The sequence below is a fragment of the Gopherus flavomarginatus genome, chromosome 5, assembly GCF_025201925.1.
Source record: "Gopherus flavomarginatus isolate rGopFla2 chromosome 5, rGopFla2.mat.asm, whole genome shotgun sequence".
NCBI classification, from domain to species: Eukaryota; Metazoa; Chordata; order Testudines; family Testudinidae; genus Gopherus; species Gopherus flavomarginatus.
In genome coordinates this window covers 96,501,044-96,522,848 of record NC_066621.1, presented here as the reverse complement: position 1 = coordinate 96,522,848, position 21,805 = coordinate 96,501,044, and the positions used below count along the sequence as shown (strand labels likewise).

The 21,805-nt window shown below is 40.7% G+C and overlaps 1 protein-coding gene across 1 annotated transcript in view; it reads right to left on the bottom strand.

Annotated features, from left to right (window-relative positions):
* The window catches only part of LOC127052397 (cytosolic phospholipase A2 epsilon-like), a 44,124-nt gene that overhangs the window by 9,451 nt on the left and 12,868 nt on the right, over positions 1-21,805 (bottom strand). Inside the window, 12 exon segments of the mRNA XM_050955995.1 lie at positions 734-848; positions 3,476-3,698; positions 4,591-4,727; positions 5,465-5,594; positions 6,322-6,365; positions 10,355-10,438; positions 10,581-10,741; positions 13,701-13,764; positions 14,913-14,955; positions 15,847-15,887; positions 16,966-17,097; positions 18,378-18,514. Of these exon segments, the coding sequence (XP_050811952.1) occupies positions 734-848; positions 3,476-3,698; positions 4,591-4,727; positions 5,465-5,594; positions 6,322-6,365; positions 10,355-10,438; positions 10,581-10,741; positions 13,701-13,764; positions 14,913-14,955; positions 15,847-15,887; positions 16,966-17,097; positions 18,378-18,514 (1,311 nt within the window).

The window sequence follows — 21,805 nt, the reverse complement described above, 5'->3', positions numbered from 1 at the left end:
GAGAGTGATATTTGTTCCCAGGCAAGGGCCAGCAAGAGGTCTATGCATCATTTCAATCCCATGTACACCCTCTAAATCAGAATTGTGAATGTGTCAAATGAAGACCAAGAATAGTGTAACACCACTTTGTTTTCCACTTCCTGTCCCTTTCTGATTCATTGATGGAACAATATTGGGTCTGAAAGAGAACATAGATTCAACTTCCTTTTCATCGATGAAAGGGTTCATTCCTCCAATGAAAAGGAGACCAGGATGACTTCTATTCCTTTTGATTTGTCATGCAAAAGAAGCACTGAACTAGTGATGGGTGATCTCCAAAAGGTTCAGAGAAGTTTCTTTAAGGGCCTATAAGTTTAGATACTTAACTGAATATCCAGACCTCTAAGGTCTGCAAGATGTATCTGGAAATCTCATGAGAATGGGCTCTTACAAGATTTCCACAATCCCTGCTTCCAATCAGGCTGATGGAGGAATACTGGGAGAACAGCCTATTTCACCATAATCCTGCACACTCAACTTCAGGCCCTGGCTAAATCCCAGTGTAGATGTGCACGGAAATCCAATAATATATGTATGTTAAAGTATGCAAACTTTGTTAACGCTCCTAATGGGATTGTTTCAGTCACAAGGTGGAAGTTTGGAAGGTTCCTGTGTTATCTAATTGGTTTGTCCAAGCCTAAGTAGGACCTTCTTAGATTTAAACTCAGCTGTAATTCTGAAATATAATCATTACCTCTAAAATCTTTAGTGGTAACGTTGTCCTTGACATTGAGAGCCAGGTAGATGGGCAGTGGGTTCTGACCCCAATTCACTGCCTTTTGCTGATCTGATAGTTTATGTTCATCTTTCTGTTTTTGAAGAAAAAAATTGTTAACTGAGAAACACCACCAATGACACAGGAACCTACTGTAATACTTGCTTATAGAAACTGCAGGTACCAACTCCAGCACACACTGATAGGACTGAACTTTCTGCTAACCCCAACTCCTCCCTCAGGTCAGATCAACAACATAACACACAAGACAAAACTTAACACTAAGATAAGGATATAGTTCCATGTACTGATGGAGGTGCTGCCTACACTAATCATTGCACTACCACAACATCTGAGTTTGGAAATCACTGAAATGTCTGAATTCCCTCCTAGGTTCTCCTCTATGTACTTCACTCGCAGGAAGAGAGATCTGAGTAGAAGTCAGGGGCCTCTGAGTGGTCTTGGTTAAGATGGATCCTATTAACCAGCCTACACTCTATTTCAGTGTGTGATACTAGAATTTGCAGACTACAAAGTATATCCTTTTGCATTGCATTTTCATGTATTGTGCAAAAAATAGGATAGACAATGCTATTTCTGCTGTTCTCCTATATTTGAATGTCATCTTTTTAAAATATGATTTTGTCAAGCCACCATGTCAATGACACTCCTCCTATATTAATTCCAAAGTTTTTGGCGGGGGGGGTTAGAAAAAGCCAATATTGAGTTACAGTAGAACCTCAAAGTTATGAACACCAGAGTTATGAACTGACCAGTCAACCACACACCTCATTTGGAACAGGAAGTACACAATCAGGCAGCACCAGAGACAAAAATAAAAAAGCAAATACAGTACAATATTGTGTGAAACATAAACTACTAAGAAATAAAGGGATAGCAGCACTTTTCTTCTGCATAGTAAAGTTTCAAAGCTGTATTAAGTCAAACTTTTGTACTGGTGATCCCTTTCACATAGCAAGCCTCTGAGTGCAACCTCCCTTCTAAATTAAAAACACTTTTAAATATATTTAACACCATTATAAATGCTGGATGCAGAGAGGGGTTTGGGGTGGAGGCTGACAGTTCACAACCCCCCATGTAATAGTCTCGCGACCCCCTGGGGATTCCGACCCTCAGTTTGAGAACTCCTGTATTAAGTCAATGTCTGGTTGTAAACTTTTGAAAGAACAACTATAAAATTTTGTTCAGTTACAAACATTTCAGAGTTACAAACAACTGCCGTTTCCAAGGTGTTTGTAACTCTGAGGTTCTACAGTATCTATGGTGGAAAAAAAATCTGAAACGATTTTTTTTTAAATGAGCTCTCAAAACAGCGAAACAGAATTTTATCAAATTTTACAAAATAACTTCTAGCCCGAGAATAAGAATGAAAAATGTCACATGAAAAAGGGGGTTGGCTTTGTCCATAAAATTTGAAAGGGCTTCTTTCACCATTAGTGTGGCAATACCACTGAGACACTATGAGTTTTCAAGCTTTACTTGTGCACATCTTACAATAACTTTCAAAGTTAGCCACAGAAACACCTGCTTGAGATAAAATCCAAAACAGCTGCCACAAGCTGATGAATAGCAATTTTAAGGGTCCTGTAAGTTTAAGGTCTGACAGAACAATAGATCCACTATATATTTTTAATGACTGCATTGTATTTTAATACAGTTGAACCTCACTAACATACACCTTGCTAAATCACACCCCTTATAACCACCACAGAAATTAACAGTCTCCAGTTCTCAGCAAAGATTTAATAGCTGATGCTATAGGGGAGCTTCATCACACTAAGATTTGGTTATTTCTGTACAAAATATGCTACAGAACATTTACTAGTATATGCAGTGTTGCGGCTGTATTGATCCTGGGATATTTAAAAGACAAGATGGGTGAGATCATATGTTTTATTGAACCAACTTCTGTTAGTGAGCTCTGGCTAACTGTCTCACTAATCTAATAAAAGATATTACCTCCCCCACCTTATCTCTTTAATTTACTAATATATTCTGGATTACAGATGCTCCCCGGGTTATGCAAACCCGATTTATGCAAATCCACATTTATGGAAAAAGTTCCGTAAGCTAGAAAGGTTTATGTTTTTTATTTTTTTGCATAATGGTCGGGTATATGTTCCCAACTTATGCAAAATTCCAGTTACACAAGTCGTTCCAGAACAGAATGCTTGCGTAAATTGGGGAGCATCCATATTAGCTTATCAGGGGTTCTCAATCTTCTCCATATTGATACCCCTTTTCCATAACAAAAACTTTCCCACACACATCTGAATTCCCCTTTCATTTAGTCAGGATCTAGCCAGGTTCCCCTCTGCCATTTCACTCTGTGAAAAGGGCAAGAGGTTTGCAACTCTTCAGGTTGTGAACCTCTGTCCTAAATAATTAACCTGAAACAACAGTTGAGAGAATACATGAAAATGCAGTACGTTTCATTGCCCTTGATTTGTTTCTCTTCTGTTTGTTAATTTATTCACTAAGTCACAAAATTTAGTAACTCACTCTGTATCTCACTGTCGTTAACATGTGATCATAAGGTCCTATTCTGTGCATGAGATATTGCCATCAACCCAGTGGAATTTCTTTGAGTGAATAACTCTATAAAGATATTGTATGGGTCTCTCTTCCTAGGGTTTAATTTTCTCCTAATTTTTAGAAAGAGACCATAATTCACAGTAAAAAGAGGGATGTATACAGTACCCCATCGTTCAACATGGATTCAATCATGAGCCCCCAGAGATCTATAAAAGATGTCTTGTATCCTGCTTGGGTGCGTTGACTCAGCTCCCTATGATAATTCTTCAGACTTTCCAAGGAAAAAGCACTCATTTTGGATTTTGATGCTTGCTTCCGAGCTTCAATGATTAGCTCCCCTAGATCCTTATGTGACCAATCATCATCTTCATACAAGTTTGTCATGGTCCTGGGGACAGAAAATACCATGTCAAAGACAACAGTGAATTAGAATTAGGAGCCTGTGAAACTCAAAGGATCTATGTGGCAAAGCTTCCTGCAAACTTTTTTCAGATTCACTTCGCTTAAGCTAACTCACACAACCTATGTTTTGTTTAACATTTCAGAGATGAACAGATTCCAAAGCCCAGAGGGAAACTCATCTGACAACATTGGGTTTGGAGTCAAAGCTGTGCAAATCCACATGATTTCCAAGTTTCGACATGGTTTCCACTCCACTGCAAAAAAATTCAGTCTAGGTTCACTGTCAAAACTCAGCACAGGTTTGCTTGAAACCTTAGCCAGGATTGAGAAAAGGTTCACAAATCTCAGGTCAACGCTCCTTGTTTCATTTGGTAATTTTTACTCCACTCCATTCAGAATACATACTGTACTGTATGCTATCCAATGACTCCCCACTGGTATTCATGAATGGGGTTAAATTACCTAAAATTATCATTATTTTTGCCAGCTGAAATCTAAGTGCCAGGAAAACAACTTTTAGCTAGAAAATAAGAAAAAAATAGGTTTTAGGTGAAAATGTTCTGAAGTACCTAAGTGACATAGAAGCCTAAGTCTCATTTTCAAAAGTGACATGGGAGCCTAAATCTCATTGATTTTCAATGAGACTTAAGGTCCCAAGTGCCTAAATCACTTTTTAAAATGAAACTTTGGCAACTTTGAAAATTTTACCCTTAGGCCGTGTCTACGGACACTGTAGCTGAATGGCTAGGATGCTGTAGCTATGCTGGCATAACCCTGTAATGTATTTCCAAGCAAGATAACACATTCCTTGAGCACTTCTCTCTCCCCCGGAAGCTCACAGAAGGATCAAATAAAACCTTATAAAATGACCTCCTTACCATGTTGTGCCAGAAGAGCCAGTGATGTATGAAACACAGTCCAGAACATTCAGTTTCTGAAGACCCAAAATGCTGCCATACATGGCTGTCAAAGCTCTTATCCCACCTCCTGTTGTTGTCACAGCCACAACTGGCACCTGTTCAACACACACAAAAGCAGAAAGTTAGTGACAAACAACACAGCATTAATGGTTAAAAAGGAGAAAGATAAGCAAAAGGTGAGCAAAAAATCAATCTGATCTGTGAGTGGTTACAGCATTCCCATAAACTCTGGCACAGCAAAATAATGCAAGAAGGGCAGCACTGCATATGCTTCATTCTAAATTGTTTGATACTCTCCTTGCTGCTGAATACAGTGAAGTTCAGATTCTTCCATTGTCAAAGTGGGTTTTTTTTTAAATATGTATGGTAATTGGGATCAAAATCAGCTTTGGGATTCTCCTAAACCAGGTATTCACCTGAAGGCCAACATAGAAATAGCCAGTCCAGACTAGAACATTGGTTTGTCAAACTTTAGATTTCCTTGGCATGAACAGGACCTGGAAAGAAGATTCCCTCATGGAACACCCTTCTCCTGGGTTGAATGGGGGCCCTGAAGGGGGTAGAACACTCATGTGCCTATTGTCCTGGCCTGGGGAAAACAGAGAGAAGGATCCCCTGGGTATCGCCTTTCTAAACCAGACACACTCTACTTCCTCAGTCCCCCTCTAACAACACACCACTCATCATAACTAGCACCAGCAGTTACTCCCACTGAAACACCATGAAAGATTCCCAATTGATTTCAATGGACTTTGGACCAGGCTTTTTGTATCAATAGGCTGAGCATTCATCTAGGGCAATACAGGACATGAGAGTCTTCTGCCTCGACTACCTCATGGTCTTTCAGGTCCTCTTCTAGCCGAAGAACCTTCTTCAGAGCAGCAGCAACCACTTTCTTCCGATTCTTCAGGAAATTCTGTTCCTCTGTGCACAGGTCAAATCCTAAACGTACATCTAGTTTTCTTGAGCTGTTAAACAGGCCCTGAGTCCTGAAGCCAAGGCAAAACCCACAAATTATTACCTGTTATAGTCGAGTCTCTCTCTGTGTATATGTATGTGTATGTGTATGTGTATGTGTATAAAACCTTGAATATGTTTACCGAAAAGACATTCCAACACCTCTGTTTAGACAGACTAATGTAAGAAATGAGAAAGAGAAAGCAATATGTGCTTAAATTTAATTCCATGAATGATCAATGGGACTAGGAGCATGTTTAAAGCTAAGCATGGGTTTATGTGTTTTGCTAGATCAGTGCCAAAAAGCTCAGCCCCTTGCCTGATAGAGCCCTAAATTGTGTACCATAGAAGAACAAGGCTGTGGGAAGCGCGATGACACCAGACCAGCAAGTGTGTACAGATTTCTAGTTGCTAGTTTGACTGGTGCTTCTATGGCATCTGATGAAAGAGTTTCATTAAAATGATTAGCCTATTTGCAATGTGTTGTGTTTCATTACGTATTCTCATCTGCTGTTGAAATCAGTTACAGATTATTATGTTTTGTTAAACGATTGCAGCAAGACTTTATTCCCCGACAAGGAAAGGGAAGAGCTCTGCTGACATTATCCACTTCCAAAGAACAAATGGCCTTCTCTTGCAACTGACAGACCCCCATGCCTGTACAGAGCTCTGTTGATTTCAGTTGGGCTCTGTGGGGGCCCATCCATACAGATCCAAAAGCAAGACTGGGACTCTTACCATTCTTTTGTCTTCACATGCAAATCAAACGTTCTGGTCTGAAAATCAAGAATGGGAAAATTATAAGAGCCATCATATTTTTAAGCTTGTGTGTCCGCTCAGCCTCGGTATGAGTTTTAGCTGCTCCACAATTAGCACTGAAGCCACAGAGCCTGACTATAAATAATTTGAGAAAGATAGTTATAGACAGACTCAAAACTAGAGCTGTGCAAATAACTGATTTTTTGGTTTACTGAACAATGCAAAAAAAATGGAGTGGGAATTGTTTCAAATAGACCCAAAATGAATTTTTTTCCAATTTTTTGGCTAAATGAAAAGTTTTTAAAAATGGTTTGGGGTTGAATTAAATGTTTCAGTCAACACAAAATAAAATGTTTCACTTTCAAGTTTTTTACAACTAAAATTGAGGCAAATTTCAAAACAAAGTTATTCTGAATTGAAAAATCAAAAGCCTTTAATTTCAAAAATGGATTTTTAATTTTTTTAATTTATTGGGGGGGTTCAACTGAAACAACTCAGCAAATTCAACACAAATTTGTGCAGTCTTCATCAACTCGAATCTGTATTTTTCATAAAGAAGTTTCATCTGAAAAATTGCGCACAGTTCTACTAGTTAACACCACTAGTTAATTCTCAGTCTAAAATTTTAATTCAATGTTTCCAATGTTTCAGGCACCTGTACCAGTTTCAAAGACTTAGGGCCTCAGCCAGTAATTGCCACCTTTAATTAAACTATGGCATACCAATGTATGCTCTAAATCGCAGGCTAATTAGCCATGGACATGGGTTAATAATGGGCCAGAGCCTCAGCTTCTATAAATCAGCATAGTTCCATTGAGGTCAGTAAGAATATGCTAATTTAGACCATCTGAGATTCCAACCCTCTGAGTGAAAACTTATTTTTTACATGCATTTATCCTACATGTTTGTGTGGATTTCACTCTGGTTTGTTATTGTTGTTTTAATTTGGACTCCATTTCTCATCTTCACTGATGAAAAAGAAAGGAGTGGAAGAAGGAAGTAAATCCTTCCCCGAAGCCAGCAGAGCTAGGCTGATGCAGAGCACAAAGAAATTCTCCTATTATAGGAAAGTCTGGTAGCACCACCTTTTATTAAGGTTGCCCAAACTTCCTATTATAGATCCTGTATTTTCAATTGTTTGTAACTTTGCCAGGCTTTAACGTTTGGGCTAAAATTTTCAATGCTGGGTTTCTACCTCGGGATTAATACTTTTGAAAAGTTTCAGACAACATATTTCAGTCATTTCCAGGAATGAGTTTAAGGACAAATTAATTTTTTTGTTCATATTAGAAAAATTCTTACAACATTTTCATTGGAAGTTGCAGTGTTCCCATGCTTTGGAGCAGGGACTTGAAATTTGGCCTTTCTATCAAGGATGTGCCATTTGTTATTCCCATGAAAATCCATCCACATTTGACTAAATTGTAATTCTGTGAAACAAAAGCCAGACCAAGAATAAAAACAAAAATAGATTGGGATAAGGAGCTGGGGTGACAGGGTGAAACTGGGACTCAAAACTGTGAGGGAGGTAAAAAAGGAACAGAGTGGGATTTGAGAGGGGAGTGAGACTAGAACTGACTGGGGAAGGATACTGGGACTGGAAGTGGGGGGAGACTGGGAGGCAGTGGGACACAGACTAACTGTTTGCAGAAGGATTGGGATTGAAGCTCTGAGTGGGTGGAGAAGGGGACTGAGAGTTGGAGTGAAGACTGTGACTGGCTAGGCAAGGAGATTGGGACTGAAATGTGAAGACAGAGTGTGGAAAAAAGAGGGGACTAGGCCATGGACAAGTGGAAAGAGATGAAGGAGAAGGGATCAATCTTGGTGGCAATGGACAGAAGGATCTTTGACCACTAGATGTGCTAGCCTCCAGAGCTTGGAATGGGACCCAATATTCCCGTATCTCTAAATTCCTCTGCTGTCAGCAAATATCTGTGAAACCCACTAGCAAAGGGCATGTGTCACATCCCCTTCTAGTGCTGTTCCATATAGAGAACGACAACCTACTACTGCTATCAGTTACTCTATTAGCTCAAGAGGCAGATGTCTGGGCAGTGAATGTAAAAGTTCCAACTCTGATAATAATCCATACGGGTGTCAATATGATGGAATTTCTGGTTTTTCAGTTTGCCATTTTTAAAACATTAGAAATTACAATTACAAAAAATCATTAAAAGAATACTAAGTTTTCACTGTCAAGCACTCACAAGTTAGGAAATGCCACAATTAAGGTTACTGGTGCAACCTTAATTTGCCCTTTTGTGCATCCACATTATGATACAGCCTTTAATTTTTGATTACATACTATTTTGCCCCACAGGACCCCTGGTTCATTCAGTGCTCAGAATGGATCTGTTTTGAAGATTCATCTGGGTTGTATAGTAAAGAAGTCTCTCGTCTGTGGGATCTCTGTCTCATTTGTTGCAGAAGTTGGAAGGTGTGTAGTGAATGATAGGCAGAGGATTACAGGAAGAGAAAGGATGGTCTCATGGTTAAAGCAGTTGAATGCTGTCCTGAAAAACTGGATTCAATCCCTGCCTCTTCTACAGAATTCCTAAGGGATACTGGGCAATTAATTTAAACCAGATTTTCACAGGTGGTCATGAATTGAGTTCTACCTTAAGACCTTGCGAGCGCTGGGGGGCAGCAGCCCAGGCGGTGCCCCAGGTGCTCGGGGGGGGGGGCCCAGAGGGTGCAGGGGGTCTCAGGTGCTTGGGGGCAGTCCAGGGGCACCACAAATGCTGAGGGGAGGTCCGGGGCCACTGTGAGAGTGTTCAGGTGGTAGCAGCCCAGAACCCCCACTGGTGCTGGGGCGGGGGTTAATGGGACTGGCAGGCTCCGTACCCAGCTTCTCGGAAGCAGCAATATGTCCTTCCCTAAGCTCCTAGAACTGCGGACAATGGGAGCTGTGGGGGGCGGTGCCTGCATGCAGAAGCAGCGCATGGCGCTAGGACCTGAGGGAAGGAGATGTTGCCACTTCCGGAGAGCCCTCCCAAAGTAAGCAATACACAGAACCCTCACCCCCTCCTGTACCCAAACTCCCAGCCCTGACATCCCTCCTCAATTCCTCCTCCTGCTGCTCGGGGGGTGGGCGGTGGCCTGAGACTGCCCCAGCAGTTGCCAGTGTGACTGGCCCAGGGGCTGCCCAAGCTGCTCAGGGAGCTCTGGAGCCAACCACACCGGCCACTGCAGAAATCATGGAGGTCATGGAAAGTCATGGAATCCATGACTGCCATGACAAACTCACAGCCTTAGTGATGAGCACCGTACAAAATCCCATGAGGAAATTAATAATTTTGTCTGTGGAGCAAGGTTTGAATAGTGGGCTGTAAATAAGGCTTGAGGTCAAATTTAACAGTGAGGAGATATCAAACTATTGAACAACTGCTTATTAGATGAGCACCATCCCCATCCTGTGAGCTGAATGAGGCAAAGGTCCTGTGGAAAAAATAGCATGTAGTCATATAATTAAAAACTATATTTTAATGCATATGCTTAAGGGAACCGAACTGAAGTTATACAGGCAATCTTATTTTGGTATTTCCTAACTTTCAGGTGCTTGACTTTGCAACCTTCATGTTCTTTTAACATGTGTACGTGTCTGTGTGTATGCAACAACCAGGGCCAGCTCTAGCCATTTCGCCGCCCCAAGCACGGCAGCACGCCACAGGAAGCGCTCTGCCGCTTGCCGGTCCTGCGGCTCCGGTGGACCTCCCGCAGGCTTGCCTGCGGATGCTCCACTGGAGCCACGGGACCAGCAGACCCTCTGCAGACACGCCTGTGGGAGGTCCACCGGAGCCGCCTGCCGCCCTCCAGGCAAGCGGCAAAGCGCCCCCCGCGGCATACCGCCCCAAGCACGCACTTGGCGCGCTGGGGCCTTGAGCGGGCCCTGGCAACAACATATAAACTGACTGGAGTTTAGCAACCATGCAAAGTTTTTTCCCTGTAAATTGAAAGTATCCTAGTTTGGTATTTATTCTATCAAGACTGGTGGGTTAACACTCACCTCTCCTATTGTTACTTTATCTTGAATGGGAAGTGAATTCAGAGCTAGAGTCAGGGATTCACTTTCATCTTGACTTGAGGAAGTCTAAAAAGAAAATGGTAGGGGAGGTTAATTGTAATACAACAACAAGGAGAAAATGATGAAACATTTCACCCCCACACTTCCAAGTCCCCAGAAAAGATAAATGAATGAGCTATGTTCATAAAGGTCCATGATGATAATGTACCACAGAAAGCTGTCTCATCTTTGGTAGTGCAATGCCCAGTTCTGAGTGATTATACTTGATATAGTGGAATCTGGCAGGAGAAGCAGGACAAAGCCAGGAGCTCAGTGAAAGGTTCTGGGTTCCTTCATAGGATCCTTCCACTGTAAGTGCAAATTTTCTTTCTAAACAGGTGACAAAACAAACATTGAACCCGTGATTATCACATCTTCAACTCATTTAAAACAACATTTCAGAGTTATCTACATTAAGTTCATAATGTGGATGCTTCTTAATAAGCCAATAATGTTCCGAGAGACCATATAAACCATGTATCCATAATTTTTATAGCCATAAGAAACATTGCCTAGGGGTCCAGTCCTGTGAGCACCAACAATTCCCAGTGAAGTCAATGAGGGGACTTGGCACCTCTCACAATCAGGCCATAAGGCATTTACACTGTAGAATACAAAGGAGTTCCTGATAAAAGGGATTCAGGTATTTGGGAGGATTGCCCTATAGGAGAGTCATTCATTTAGTTATATTACACTCCAATACAGAAAAGCTCTTCTAATGTACGTTATATTCATTTTGACAGTCAGTGGCTTAGATTACATAAATAATTATACTGATTTATCTGTGCATCTTGGCTTCAGCTTTAGTTCCTTTATAAAAACAATCTCATTATATTCTAACGATCTGTGCTATAATTCTTGCTCAGAGCGTTAGAGCATTGCAGTAGCAGTTCTTTCACTGCTGGTGAGATAACACACACACACATTCAAAACCACTGGTTTCAGTTTAATAGATTTCATAGACTCTAGGACTGGAAGGGACCTCGAGAGGTCATTGAGTCCAGTCCCCTGCCCTCATGGCAGGACCAAATACTGTTTAGACCATCCCAGATATACATTTATCTAACCTACTCTTAAATGCCACAACCTCCCTAGGCAGTTTATTCCAGTGTTTAACCACCCTGACAGTTAGGAACCTTTTCCTAATGTCCAACCTAAACCTCCCTTGCTGCAGTTTAAGCCCATTGCTTCTTGTTCTATCCTTAGAGGCTAACATGAACAAGTTTTCTCCCACCTCTTTATGACACCCTTTTAGATACCTGAAAACTGCTATCATGTCCCCTCTCAGTCTTCTCTTTTTCAAACTAAACAAACTCAATTCTTTCAGCCTTCCTTCATGCATCATGTTCTCTAGACCTTCAATCATTCCTGTTGCTCTTCTCTGGACCCTCTCCAAATCTTTCTTGAAATGCAGTGCCCAGAACTGGACACAATACTCCAGCTGAGGCCTGACCAGTGCAGAGTAGAGCGGAAGAATGACTTCTCGTGTCTTGCTCATAACACACCTATTAATGCATCCCAGAATCATGTTTGCTTTTTTTGAACATTATCACACTGTTGACTCATATTTAGCTTGTGGTCCACTATAACCCCTATATCCCTTTCTGCCGTACTCCTTTCTAGACAGTCTTTTCCCATTTTGTATGTGTGAAACTGATTGTTCCTTCCTAAGTGGAGCACTTTGCATTTGTCTTTATTAAACATCATCCCATTTACCTCAGAGCATTTCTCCAATTTGTCCAGATCATTTTGAATTTTGACCCTATCCTCCGAAGCAGTTGCAATCCTTCCCAGTTTGGTATCATCTGTGAACTTAATAAGCATACTTTCTATGCCAATATCTAAGTCGTTGATGAAGATATTGAATAGAGCCAGTCCCAAAACGGACTCCTGCGGAACCCCACTCATTATACCTTTCCAGCAGGATTGGAAACCATTAATAACTACTCTCTGAGTACCGTGATCCAGCCAGTTATGCACCTACCTTATAGTAGCCCCATCTAAGTTGTATTTGCCTAGTTTATTGATAAGAATATCATGCAAGACCATATCAAATGCCTTACTAAAGTCTAGGTATACCACATCCACTGCTTCTCCCTTGTCCACAAGACTAGTTATCCTATCAAAGAAAGCTATCAGATTAGTTTGACATGATTTGTTCTTTACAAATCCATGCTAGCTCTTCTCTATCACCTTACCACCTTTCAAGTGTTTGCAGATGATTTCCTTAATTACTTGCTCTATTACCTTTCTCTGGAAATTCCTGTTTCTGGAAGGGTGGGATTTTCAAACCAGCTCAGTGCTGGCGTACCTCAGTTTACAGTGACATCAGTGAGAATCCAACCCTTCATCTACTTGATTATTCTTTAGTTAGCATGGGAGTGTTAAAACACTTTTAGCTATTATGCAATGTTTTGGACACTTTTTGCACTCAGAGAATTCAAAAAATTTTCTGTATAAACATAAAAATTGGTATTTACAGTAGATAGGTTTGGTTTGGGCCCACTTATCCCCTTTCTATGAACAACAGGAAAAGTACCACATCAATCCACTTATTTATATATAGGCCAACCATGAAATCCCTGAAAGGATTTTCTCAGTCAAGGAACTTGGGCTCTTATCTAGCACCTGACTTCAATACGGTGATTCACGTGCTTAGATGTTTTGCTGGATCAGGGACCAACACAGAATATTTTAAAAGTTGCATGGCAAATCCATAAGGCTATGGATATAGAGGAAACAAAATGGCTATGCACAGCCCAAGATATGCAATGAGTATCTCAGTAATATAGAATATATTTCAGGTGTCAAACTGCTGGTATTTGTGTCTGAAAAGGGGCAATTAGAAATTTTTAAATTGAGAAAAGAGTTTTGTTTCTCACCCCACTTACTCCCATCTTCTCTGAACTCAAACACCTGGAAGCATTTCACTCCACCTCTTGGAATAGATCAGGTATGGAAAATTTCCTCTCCATATATGAATGTTTCAGAAAGCTCTGAGCATCAGACAACAGGATGCTGTGATGGAAACTATTCTGTTTAATTAACTACAGTTGGTGTTCAACTGGGAATGCCGTAATACTCCCTATATGTTATCTGATCAATTAGAACCTGATCCAAAGCCCATAGGACACTTTGGGAGTTTCTCCTTTCCTTTAAAACATGGAATGCCCTTACTGTAAAGTATAAAAACAAATCACCCCATAAATGGCAGATATTTTTCTGTTGAAATTTTACTATAAAATTTTAACCAGTTTCATCCAACTCTACCAGTTAAGGAAGTACTAACCTGTGGATTCCTTCTTTATCCTCCCTTCATCCACCTGAACTTCCAAACAAGAAACTTCACGAGACTGTAACAGAGACAACGAATAAAAGATAGATAAAATGACACAGACAAAACTAAGTGTGGTTCCCCTGCTAGTCTCTTGCTGTCCAGATGGAAAGGAGGCGGGAGTATTGTGCAGACTGCAAGATCAGCCCCTGGGAGGACTAATTACTTCATGATGTTCTGCAACAGCTTCCAATGAAAGTCTCTGGAGAGACTCATGTCTAGTCCTCAGCTGAAAGGATGGTGCGCTGAGACTTACTATATGGACTTCTAGGATGGGTATATACAGATGGAAAAAACAGAAGTATCCTCAGGCCTACACCAAGGAGGCAATAGACTCCCCAGGAAAAAAAATGAGAGAAAGCTACTAAAATAACAGCTGTAATTATTCTATGAAGAAGCCATAGAAGACGCTTCACAGTTATATAGATATATTTCTACCTCGTACCAGCCACACTGTAGGTAATGGTGTATGGGAAATCTTATAGTTATTCTAATTTTAGCTTCTCCCAACAGGAGTCACTTTAGATAATGGTGCAGGAACACTGGCTGTGAGGATGCTCACAGCTGTACCACTTCTAGTCTTTGCCATCTGGTGACACTCTGTGGGACTGTGGAGGAGTGCAGCTTGGGGCAGTTCACAGCTCTTCCAGGTCAGTTTTTCCTAACATGGGAGATGTGGGAGAGCTGACTGGGATCCAATGCCAACCTATTCCTCAGAAGAGATTTTGTGTTGGAAGGATAACTGTGGGGCAACTCATTCTCTATTCAAAGCGGTATGATGTGCATTGCTGTATAGTACAGCAGGGGTCGGCAACCTTCAGTGGTGTGCCAAGTCTTCATTTATTCACTCTAATTTAAGGTTTTGTGTGCCATTAATATATTTTAATGTTTTTAGAAGGTCGTTTTCTATAAGTCTATAATATATAACTGAACTATTGTTGTATGCCAAGTAAATAAGTTTTTTATGCCAAGTAAATAAGGTTTTTAAAATGTTTAAGAAGCTTCATTTAAAATTAAATGAAAATGAACCCGCCCTCCCCTAGACTGGCGCCAGGACCCGGGAAGTGTGGGTGACACTGAAAATCAGCTCGCATGCCGCCTTTGGCACGTGTGCCATAGGTTGCCTACCCATGCAGTAGAGGAAAGATAATAGAAAATAAAAATTACCACTAATACACCATTTGTAGCAATGTTTTCAGGAAGATCTGGACTAAAAATAAAAAGAAACATACTCAGTTCATAACTAGTATTTAAATAATAATTTAAGGACATGAATTGCCATTTTTGTTCTTTATTTGTATTTTGCTTATTTTAATTTTTTTTGTCAGTGTTGGAAGTGTTGGGTCCGACAGTACAGGCTAGCAACAGAAGTAATTCTCAATGTATGTTCTAGTTTTCCTCACATTCTGGGGAAACTCTAAATAAAACTGGCTTTTTAAAGCTCCTACTATTCCAGTACTAGAGCTCTGCTGGGCAGAGACTTCTCATTGTGCCAAAACAGGGTAGTTTTCAAATGTACATCAAGCTGAGTTTGCTGACAGATAGAAACCACTGAATTTATTCCATTGACCAAAAATATCCAAACTTGACCCTGGAGTTCCAGAGCTGAAAGACTAATGTAATAGTCCCACATGTCATAATAAGTGTAAGGAGACAATTTTTCCCCATTCACTTTGAACATTAACAACAAAACTAAATTTAAAACCGAGATATACATATCCATCTTATTATTTCACAGAAATGGGTTAGAATCTTTTTTAGTACTTAAATCTGTGTTAAATGCCACATGCAGACCAACTGGTGGGGGAAATCAGCAGACATTCCTGCACTTCGCTCGATTTTCATTTTAGCTTTAAAATTCACCTGAATGCCTAAGTGTGACCTCATAAAAACAACATTGCCAACTATTCCACTACTCAATGCCATACAGAAACATGCAGCTAGTGTCCAGTGAGGCTGAACATACACTACCAACTACATCCACATAGGTTTGGCCATGTGGCTTTAGGTGACAGCGGGTGTACAAATCATGTTCCTTGTTGTTAATTAATCTGACACCTCTAACAATTACATTATTTGACAACACTTGGATTTTACTCACCTGCTCTCCATTGTGAACTCAACCTCTAGTTCCTCTTTTCCCTAAAAATGAAAATGAATTAAGTCACTACATCATTACTCTTCTCCATAAAGATACTGTGTAAACCTGACCCCTTGATATGCATAGAGCTTCTGCAAAGTTACTTTCCCCTCTTCTTGGTGCAAATGCAGTTAGCTTCATTTTCTTCAGTTTCAATCCAATTTAGAATATATCCATTATATTATTCTGCTTCCCAGTAGCTGATTTTCCCATTACAAGAAGGGGTTTTTGAGATAAGTCATATCTGTCACTCTCTTTTCCCTCTTTGGGAAAAGATGAAGAGAGAAATATTTCTGAATGAGCAATAGACAGCTTCACCTGTCCTTAAAAACATTCCTGATCTTAGCAGCAACAGTACCTAACCTGCTTGGTCACAATATACCATATAAGTCACCAGACATTAAACTTTCCTTTCAACTGACCTTACATTCTACTGACAATAATTTGTCACTGAAGAAAACATGAAATACGGGCCCAATTTTCCAGTATATATACCCAAATCTGAATTTGGAGACTTAAATCATAAAATTAACTTTAATATTTCTCAATGTTGATCTGAGCACCCCAACATAGAATCAGTTTGTATTTAACACAAAGACGTGGATTTAAGTCCTGTTTAGACATTCATGTTTGAACATTGGGCTCACAGTACATAACTGAAGCATCAGTTGTTTCTGTGTCAGTGCAAAATAATACCTCATCCACAGATCAGAACTACTAGCTCCAACTGCAAAAGAACCTCTAATACCATTAGGGGAGGATACCATAGTCTTTGGCTGGTTCAGCCTTGCTATGAAGATCAGCAATAAGACAGACTTGGACAACAATGTCAAATTCCCACCAACGTCCTTTGAACAGCTCTGTGAAGGTGCTTGCCCACACTTTTATTTTAATTTTAAATACAGAAACAATGTTGAGGTGTCTTACAATGAAGCAAGCTAAGAAGTTGATATGGGGAGATGGTTAATACTGTAAGTACCGAGCAAAGAAAAAAACAAGTTCTGTATTACGAACATTTATGAGGAAAACTGAGACAAGTGTATCTTCTCATCAAGTTCTGCCTTTGATTTCAATCCTCACCTGTGGATTCACTTGAAAGTTCAGCCGAACTGTTTCTCCAAGTTGGATTTTAGATACATCAAAGAAAATAGTGAGGAGATGGTCATCTGGAGTGTGATCATCTTCATCACAGACTTTCAACTCCAGGATGTTCTAGAAACAAAAGTAAAATAATGCGTAAAAAAGTGTAGGAAGCAGAAGTTCCAGCCCTCACATGTGGGGAAATGAGCTGCAGAATTAAAAGGTGAGTGATTAAATGAGACAGAGAAAACAGGAAAGGGGATGTTTGGCAGTGGCCCAACTGTGAATAAGTCTAAATAAAATATTGCTTTGTTGCCCGCCCAGTTTTACTGTCAAAGACTAGAAGTGTGGTCAAATAATATTCAGCTGCCTATTCATGAATTAAGACATGCAACCTCTACTGAGTTGGCTCAAAGATTTATCTACAGTAATCTCTGCTATCCAAAAAAATTCTATTCTTATCCCCTCTGTGAGAAAGAAATGGAAGATGTAATGTTACATACTATACATATTGTGGTAAACATTATATGGTCATTGCCAGGTATATCCATCCCAAGTACTATAGTGGGGCAGGGAAATTACTGTTAAGCTCCCGGTGATTACAGGATCAATCCATATTTATTTATTTCCAGTAATCCACACTGCAGGTCAGCTGGTGATTATTTTTGTACCCAATAAATGTAATAGCATATAATATAAAAGGAACTAGTATAACTACTGCATAATTATATACGCCCTATGTTCCTTCCTACTATGAGACGAAGAGGAGAACAAAACCAAACAAAAAAAAATGTGATGGGGCTGTGCAGAGGGGAAAATAGTTACCCTAAATATTCTCCCCTTCTGCAAACAATGTGAGGCTTGCTAACCAGTTTAGAAGTGTAATTCAATTTGTCATCAGCGAGCAATGGTAGGTGGATGGAGATACATGTCCTCATGTCTTGTACACAAAGGTAAAAAAACCTCTAGTGGCAGCAAAGCATCCGAGTAGAAATGTGACATCTTGTGCAATACTAGTTGCTGCTCAATTGTGTCCAGTATAACCAGCCCTTCCACATTACTCTGGTTGGTGTTCGTGTACTAAATGAGTTGTAGTGTGCACAGTTCATCAGCCTAGGCCTTGCAGCTCAGCAGCCAGGTTGGACTGAGGGGTTTCCTACTTTGAGGCTGCGGCACACAGCTGGGATACAAAGAAGAACTTTCATTGCAGTGAAAAGTCTAATTTTACTATTTCAGAAATTGTAAGAGCGCAAGTGTCATTTGAGGAGTTTTGCCTGTGGTATTTTTATCATCTAGGAAGAAAGGAGTTTGTAAAGTGCAGGGGGCAGAAAGCTTGAACAACCTGACTCAGTCTGGTTGGCAGGACTAGAGATCTACCAGCCCCTGACAGTAAGTTGTTCACAGTGTCTTACCTTGACCTGACTCTGAATCCTGAAGTGGAAGGTTTCATTCCAGACTGGGTTTTTGGAGTTCTTGACAGTTTTGGTCCGGGCCTTTTTGACTGAAGCAGTCGGTAGCCATAGGCTCACATAACAATCAGACTGGGTTACTGTGTAAGAAAGATACAGATTAAATGGCAATGAAGTAATCTACTATATCTAGTATTAACTTATTTACCAAATTTACTCTATATATACACATGAAGATAAAGAGAATTCAGTACACAAAGGTAGCTGATCTTCCATCATGTCTGTCCAATATGGTGCCCATTGCCCCAACCAATTTTCTCTTTTATCAAAACTATTAGCATTTTTTATTATTGGAAAAATAATGAATAAACTAAAACCTGTTCAAAATGCATATCTATATTGTACTCTCTACCAAAGAGATAGCGAATCAGTTTTTATGCTTTGCATTATTTGGGGTTGTCAAAGCTGAATCCCCACTCTGTCACTGTGAGTGCAGAAGATGGAGGCCCGCAAGGATTCTAAAAATTAATACTGGTCACTCCAGACTTGTATTAAACTCCCAAGGTTACACCTTCTCTCTGACCTTGGCTTGGTAAACACTGGCACTCCCCAAATGCAAAAAAACCCAAAACCTTGGACCCAGGAAGGAGCATTTGGGAATTCCACCCTGTGGGGTACCCGCAAGCCCTTTCATACACACCCGCTGGGGAAGGGCTGAGAAAGAAAACAAAGGAAGTTAGCTGTTGCCACCAACTAATCAAACAGCATATGCACAAACCTCTTAGGACACCAAAAACCCAGTCCTGTTCTTAAAAATGGTAAAACGTATTAAAAACCAAAAGAAAGAAAATACATTTGAAACTTAGCCTATTACTAGATCTTAAAAAAAAGTTACAAAAATTAAGCATCAAGATAGCTCTCTTGAGGTTCATCTTAAAGGTTACAAGCAAAACAAAAGCATCTGGGGTTAGCACAAAGGAGATCCACAAGCCTAAATAAAGAAATAAACCTAATCGTGTCTATTTAAAAATGCCCTGTGCAATGATTTTTTCTTGGTATGGAAGGTGAATTTTTATACGTGGTTCAAGCCTTACACAGCATTCGTGCTTATAGCATTTCTGCTCTGTGTCCCCTTCTCCAGAGAACAGACAAAGGGAAAGTTTCTTTCCAAATTTTAAGAAGTTCTACCTTCCCATTGGCTCTTTTCTTTACCTGGGGGACTTTTAACCCTATACATGTAAATCAAGCAGAGAACAGCTACCAAGAGGGATTTTACAGCTAACTGGCTGGCTGGGTGTCCACCAAAGGGAGCTACTCCTCCCACACTTTATTTATCACAGGCAGTATTGTATTACCTAAGCAATGACTGTTTCATGCCTGTCAAAGGCACCAAAATTGTTTTGGATGCTTCGTGCAGGAAGCTGTTGCTTTTTGGGGCTGTGGGGGCGGTATTTGGAGGAATGGCTAGTGTTGTGTGTTGAGGCAGTGTCTCCTCTTCCTCTGCTCTTTCCTCTGCCCCTGTCTGCCTGAATAGTGCAGTGAAGCTCTGAGTTGGTGCAATGTGACCCAGTGGGCGAGCCCTTATGACCCACTTGAGGGTCACAGCCCATAGGCTGGGAAGAACTGAACTATACGTTTGTTGTGAATCAGCTGAGCATTGGTAGGTCAGCAGAGGGAAGTTTGGTGAGTCTACTGATGGTAGCTCTACAGCTGCTGATTTCTCCCTGCTTAGGGAGGTGATGGGTGGCCAACAGGGGAGAATCCGGGGTGGTTGGAAGAAGTGCATCACAGAGGCAGGATTTCTGGGGCTGTTGGCAGAAGCAAAGCATTTCGTGGTAGTTGGAGGGTGTTATTGGAACCTACCAAGGTTCTACAGCCCAAAAAGCTGTGACAGCTGAAGCCTGTATAGGGCTTGCCTGAGTTGGGGTGCACCCAGGATGGTACCAGGGACAGTCATATTTGCACTGCTACCCACTGAGGGAAAAAGGATTAAGTTTACTCTCAGGGCAGACTAAGGGCAGAGCTATACTACAGACCTATGTTAGCATAACTACATCACTCAACTGCATCATAACATCTTAACATAGCATCTTAACCTCCCATGTAGACAGCACTATGTTGGCAGGAGAGCTTCTCCCCCTAACATAGCTACCATCTCTGGCGGAAGTGGATTAACTATGCCGGCAGGCGAGCTCTATCCCATCTGCATAGGAGCATCTTTACTTCAGCGCTACACTGACACAATGTTTTTAGTGTAGACCAGCCCCAAGTGTCTCTGTGTTTGGGTGAAATGAACAGAGTCATTAAGGAACTGCTTGAAACTGATCCAGATAAACAAGGTGTCCAGAGAGACCATGCAAACACCAAATGACGCATGAATTGACACTCTCAGCAGGGAAGCTGAACAGAGACCACAGCTCGAGAATAAAGGACTGAGAGGTGTGAGATGGCACAATAAGTGTGGGCTCTGGAAGAACCATGCAGCTCTCTCCTGGAACTAATGAAATCAGAGAGAGACAGAGCCTGAAAATGGAACTCTCTGCAGCTTGGCTGATGAACTGTGGCTTGCCCATAATGGACTATGCTTTAAGATTTATTTCTCTATAAGGCTACCATAAGGACTTTCAATGCTGTGGTCCAGTTGACTAATAAATCCTACTCTGTTTTGAAAACACTGCTTGGATGTTGCTGCAAATACCTAGGGTTCATTAGTCCCTGAAGACTGTCCAAGTCTCCACAAGGAACCTATCTCAGTTGGACTTGCTGAGTATGACACAGGAGTGCTGAAGTCCACTCAGTCTAGGAGGCAGGGTGTGCCCTACCCTAAAGGAAGTTTGAGATCCCTTGTGGATCTTCTACACTGAAGAGGTTGCTCCAAGAGACTGTTTAGAAGCTTGGGCATAGCACTGATCCTATGGAGCTGTGACAACAGCATAGACAGCTTATCAGCTTTTGTTTCAAGAGTACTAGATGACTGGTTTAGCAAGATAAGGAATCTAATTCTAGATTGATAGAGCTTTCCACAGGTTGGCAAGGAAATGCGTTAGTGCTTGGTATGGTAATTGTGACTGATTCCTGCTCCTTTTGCTTGCTGAGTATCCTCTTTTCCTACTAATACATCTGGCTTCACAACTTTCTGCAATGAGAACTCGTCAAACTGATTATTTGCTTCTTAGGGTCTGTCAGAAGGAAGAAGGCCCTTGTTCAAGACAGCTTTGAATCTTTACCTCTGCCTGCTCTTGATTTTTTACAAAATTTTTAAAAATACTATAGAATAGACCTGGTCAATATATTTTGCCCAAGTTTTGAAAATTTTTGGGAAAAAAATTACCATGCCATAAGCTGGTCAAAAAAACAGCAACCAAAAAAACCCACCGAAGTCATTGCAATGTTTAACATTCTTGAACAGTTTGACTGTGTAACATTTGCCT